This window comes from Crocodylus porosus, unplaced genomic scaffold (genome assembly GCF_001723895.1).
Source record: "Crocodylus porosus isolate Cpor-Errol unplaced genomic scaffold, CroPor_comp1, whole genome shotgun sequence".
Taxonomy (NCBI): Eukaryota; Metazoa; Chordata; order Crocodylia; family Crocodylidae; genus Crocodylus; species Crocodylus porosus.
Window position 1 is genome coordinate 2,137,892 of NW_017728906.1, and position 5,450 is coordinate 2,143,341.

At 39.4% G+C, this 5,450-nt stretch overlaps 1 protein-coding gene across 1 annotated transcript in view; it reads right to left on the bottom strand.

Moving 5' to 3' along the window:
* Positions 1-406: 406 nt before the first annotated feature.
* PLCXD2 (phosphatidylinositol specific phospholipase C X domain containing 2) overlaps positions 407-5,450 on the bottom strand; it is a 30,522-nt gene continuing 25,478 nt past the window's right edge. Inside the window, exons 3-4 of the mRNA XM_019528597.1 lie at positions 4,302-4,543; positions 407-1,187 (exon numbers count right to left, since the gene is read on the bottom strand). Of these exons, the coding sequence (XP_019384142.1) occupies positions 1,025-1,187; positions 4,302-4,543 (405 nt within the window). The 3' untranslated portion in view covers positions 407-1,024. The remainder of the gene's footprint in view (positions 1,188-4,301; positions 4,544-5,450) is intronic.

Here is a 5,450-nt window from a genome sequence, read left to right on the forward strand (position 1 = left end):
TGATCAGATACTCAACAAAATGTCAGTTTTTAGCTATTTCCAATATAACTTAAGATGAAGGGGTGAGAGGAAAAACAAATCAAAACCCTAATTAGAGTGGGAGGAAGATTCACATGAATGAAAGGGTCTGGGTTTTGTACTGCTGTTTGCTACCTTACATCTCAAAATGAATAACACCCAACTGACATACTAACATGCATATATTTGTCTTTTTGTGCACAGCTTACCTCCCCACCCACCCCTAGTACCTTCCAAGAAAACCTCAACAGGAAACAATCTTCAAAGCACAAAAGTGCATCTGCAGCCTGCTGTCATGGATTTATTACACGTCCCTAAAAATAAAGACAAGCCAAAAGAAAAACCTTGAAGTCAAAAGACCCTGAGATTCTGAAGTTCAGATCCAAACTTTGCGCCTGAGTCCAACTTTATTTAAAATATTGTACAAAGAATAAAAGCTTGTCTCTATGGGGACACTGTTCCTTTAAAGAAAATCAGAGGTAGCTTCCAGTGTAATAAGGAAACAGAGACTTTCAGATGAAACTAGCAAAGCTCTGACTGATGCAGCCAGGAGGAGATGGATGCCTTTTTGGCTAGCCTGCCAGAATTGCTGCATAGGGAATCAGTAACAATGCTTCATTTGAGCCCTGGATTCAGTAACATGAAGGATGCATGCACAAACAGCAAGCCATCACTGGGGAGATGATGCCAATAATTGGTTACATCTGCTTGAGAGTCCAGCTTCCTGTTGGCAGGCGAACAACCTCCTGTCACAGAGCAGATGTGTCAAATGCATAGCCACAAACAGCCACGCAGCAGTGCTCGGTACTTAGTGTTCAGGTCAAACTGTCACAGCAACAGAAGAACAGACCCCAATGTATATAGTCTTAACTGCACTTCTTTTGAAACCATGACTTTGTTCCAGATAAATACATAAATAAATAAAACTACTGCGTTTTGCACAGCTGGAAGACTCCGAATCCTCATAAGAAGAACAGGATTAAATTTAGAGTGCGAGACAGAGCTATTAGGATTTAGTCACAGCTCTGTCCCCTTCTAACAGAAGATTGTTTAATGCAATCACCGTAGCAGCAAAGTCGACCAGTTCCACGAAGTCTGATGTAATTATGTTAACGCCCATAACACCGGGTTTCTGTGTCTTTACCCAATTCAAAATCATAGGCAGGTTCCTAAAAGAAAAATAAAAACAACATTACTTTTAAAAGCCTCGGTTTAAAAGCACTTTGCTTTTTTCTGTTTGATAGCTTACCTACAAGCAGTAGTGATATTTTAAGTTTCTGTTGCGCCATTTATTCCCCACATTGCTAACCAAATATGTATTGTACTCTAACAACACCAACTGCCTATGGGAGAAAAATGGCAGCTGTACAATTAAATCATGGGTGAAAATACTGGCTAAAATCACTGACTCAAACAACTGTCCATAAAAACCTACGGGCTTTAAAATGATTTCACCGAGTATATGGAATCTCAGATTTTAAAAGTCCCACCATAGTTTGTCAGGCTTTGTTTGTTTTCTTTTGCTGATGTATTAATGAAATGAAGGCTTAACTCTTATGCTGCAATTTAAGACACTGTTGGGAGTGTCTACACATAGCCCTACGGTGATGTAGTGATGTGCTACATCACCATATGGTGTACTACAGCAACGTAGTGATCACCAGTCTACATGTGATCAGCAGCTACACTGCCATAGTGGCATGCTTCCCCAGCATGCTGCTATGGCAATGCAGCAGCATAATCTAACTACGCAGGGTGCAGTACAGGCTGTTACTACGCCACGCTTTAGTATTTCCAAAACTGAGGAATTTTGTAAATTGTTCTTTTCAAGCCCCTGTAATGTGGGCTTGCAGAAGTTCTTATGCTTCTTTAAAACTCCTAGGTTTCAGCTGGAGCCAGATCTAGAAGTGACTAAATGTATCAGTATTCATTTATATTAGTCACTTAGTATGCCTGTTGCTTTATAAGAAGACAGAACAAGCTATTTCACCTCTTGGAATCAGCTAACCAAGGAATGTACTGCACATGCACACCATCCCTTCAAGGAAGTTACCAGTAAACAAAAAGGAGAGGCTGAGGGTAAAGGAGTCATTATTTCCAAGAGGAGTTGCTTATTTTTTAATCATTTGTTTGTATTACTTTCAGATGTTTCTTCTCTATCAGTTGGAACTTAAACAGCTTAATATTCATATTCAGACTGTCCCCACTCAATTGTAGTGACAGTGTTTATACACACAAACAATCAGACCCTAAATATTTAGCCTCTTTTAAATGGTGTATACCATATCATGCTTAATGGTATATTTCATAAATGGTGTATACCATATCATGTTTAAACTAGAATCACTCATCGACTTATCTGGTTTTCTCCAAACAACTTTTCAGGTAAACAAATTATGGTTGTGTATTATCAGCGTTGAAACAAAATAAAATCACAGTAATACTGTGAAAATAATTTACTGATATTTGTTAATTACTTAGATAAGAAAGGTTATGTGAAAGCTGTAACACATTAGAATGATACTGTTATACATACAAAACAACCGCCATGAATCTATAAATACAAGACTTTCTATTGCAGGGTTGTTGGTTGTAGCCATGTTGATCTAAGGACAGGCAGACAAGGTTCTCTGGGTAGATGTGATATCATTTATTAAGCCAACTAAATAGTTGGAAAAAGTTCTTTGCAAGTGTTTGAGCAAAAACACCCCCTCAGGCACTGGGAGAGTCTGCAGAGTCTCCGGATGCCTGAGGAAGGCTGCTTGTGCCCGAAAGCTTGTGAAGACCTTTTCCCAACGATTTAGTTGGTCTAATAAATGATATCACATCCAGTCAGAGAACCTTGCCAGACTTTCTACTGAGCATTCTGAATAAAACACAAATTTAGGCTTGCATAACTTATTACCTTAACACAAAAGCCCTTTACAGCAGGCATTTTGGCACCATCTAGTGCTCAATGTACATAAAACAAAACAGTACACTTCAGAGGGTAAAGGCAACTCAACATCTGATGTTACCACTAATATCACATCACTTGGCTTTAAATGTAATTCTTTCTTTTGCAAGACTAAATACTGTGGAAAAGCAAATGCCTTGGAACTTCACTGCTCACTGAAAAACTGAGTACATTCTAGATTCCCATTTTTTAAATGTTCTTAAAACCCTTCTAAAAAAAATATTAAGAAAAAAAGTGTAGTGTTTTGTCATTGTTTTTACAGAATGCTGTATAAACCACTAGAGAAACGATATCTCTCTGCAAGGAACTGTAAGTCTCTTTCAAGGTAGTAACAGCTACAGTTACAGTTCCTTGCAGAGTGGTAAAGTTCTTGAAAATTTGCTCTGAACGTCAAAGGCCACAGAACTAATAATTGCTAACACATGACAGTCTCAGTGTCTGGTATTCAGTTCAGTAAGCGATGTGCTCATTTGGACAACTGATGTTACAGTAGCAGCTGAAGCAGGAGTAACAGCACAACAGAACAAAAGAACCCCTCTTGACGAACCACTGAAAGGAATGGGATGGATAGTATTAAAAAGTAAAAGGGGGAACCAAATCCCAGTGTGAAATGTTACTTCTCTCTGATCAGGAACACAGGCTACGAAACACAACAGAAATATATAAGCCTGATCCAGGGAAATAATGGGCCCTGCACATGCCTTTAACAACACTAAAAGTTAAAAGGGCCCAAGACTTTTCAACATTGGACCCCTTCTTATTTCAGCTATTAAATTAATTATTCATATATAAACCCACTGGAAAATCCTTATTGTTCATATCTCTTTTTGGTGGACAACCAAATCCAGGTCTTATCCTGGTCTAGGTTGTGTGTGTATGGGTGCAAGTGTTACTCAAGTCACTGAGAGAGGTATACATACAACCTATGCCAGCTGTTAGCCCACAGAAAAGGATGATACTGGATTTTATTCCTATAAGCTTCTTTTGTTCCCCTTAACTTTATTTTTAGGTTCAACTGATTTAAGGCTGGTCAACAGTAGGTAGGAGTAGGTCTGACTTTTTTTTTTTCCTTGTAAAAATTAAGTTCAAAATTAGTTTATTCTTCTATATATTTGTTGGGACCTGAAAGTATCCACACATAAGGCCAGCCATGATGCTTTACCCTAACTGCAAGGGGTGCAAGGCTCTGAGTTAAGTGAATGATCAGTTATTAGTAAAGCAATAATTTAAGCAAAGTCTTGGCAGCTACTTGCTTATTTATTGTAACTTCGGCATCAAGGAAGGACCTGAGAAGCCCAGGAACTGGGGAACAAAGATAAACACTTACCTGTGAACTAGTGTATTTTTTAGGCCACGGATTAGATGCCGGGCAATGGTTTTGACTCTAGGAGTGAGAATAGCTTGAGAAACATGGAAAGTTCCATACTGAGACCGCTCCCCAAGGGTAGTCTCTAAAAACTGTAAAAGTTTGTGCACATTTGTTGTGTTGGCCCATGGGGCTGGCATCTTGTTTCCTGGCCACAGAAAGGAATAATCCTGATACAGAGGGTAATGGTAGAATATAAGAACCTACAGCAATTGAGAGAAAAAAAGGACAATTTTATTTACAGAATAATACATTTCATCTTTCAGAATTTTAATTTATCAGAATCTCTCAGTTTATAGAGGAAGAATTAACACTTCATTGTACCCACATGGGCATAAATTTTGGAGTGCAAGTGCATGCATGGTAAATATTAGTGGCTGGGGGACTCATGATAAATATTAGTTCATTGTAGTGTTGGCATAAACTAAAAGGAAGTAATCTTCATTACATGCTACACTGAGTTAAAAGAGTCACTAGAGTAAAAAAAAAAAGAGTATAGTTTACAGTAGAACATTGAACTCACATTTAAAACTTTTTAGTTCCAAATGTTGTTTTCATTTCACTCCTAATATTTAACAGACAGAATTCCTGATACCTCTTATGTAAGGAAAACAATGATGGCACATGTGAAGCTATGCAACTCATAACAAGTTAACTGATTGTAACACAAGGTTGCATATTGGTATCAAGCAGACATTTAGGATATCTATAGAGTGTCAAAAGCCCCAGGCTGAATTGATTCAAGTTTTGTAGGTTTCTCAAAACTGTATACATCGAACCGATAAGCAAGTGAAATCACGTTCACTTTTGAAACCAGAAAGGCAGCCAGATCCTTGCAGTGGCCCATGCCAGTAGCTGGGCAGAGGGGATGCAACAGAGCCTGCCTCCCAGCCTGCTGGCCACTGCTGAAGGCACCCAAGTGCAGCAGAGTAAGGCTTGTCCTTGATCGGTTGGCCAGCTCATGCCCCTCAGACACTTGTGGTCTTCCCCCAGGAGGGGAAGAGTCCCTTCAGCCAGGGTGGGTCTGGTTGGATCCACCAACTTCAAAGGGGGTTCCCAACCCCCGACAGGATCGCTGGTGTAGAGAGGGGATTCCTGCCACGCCCCCCC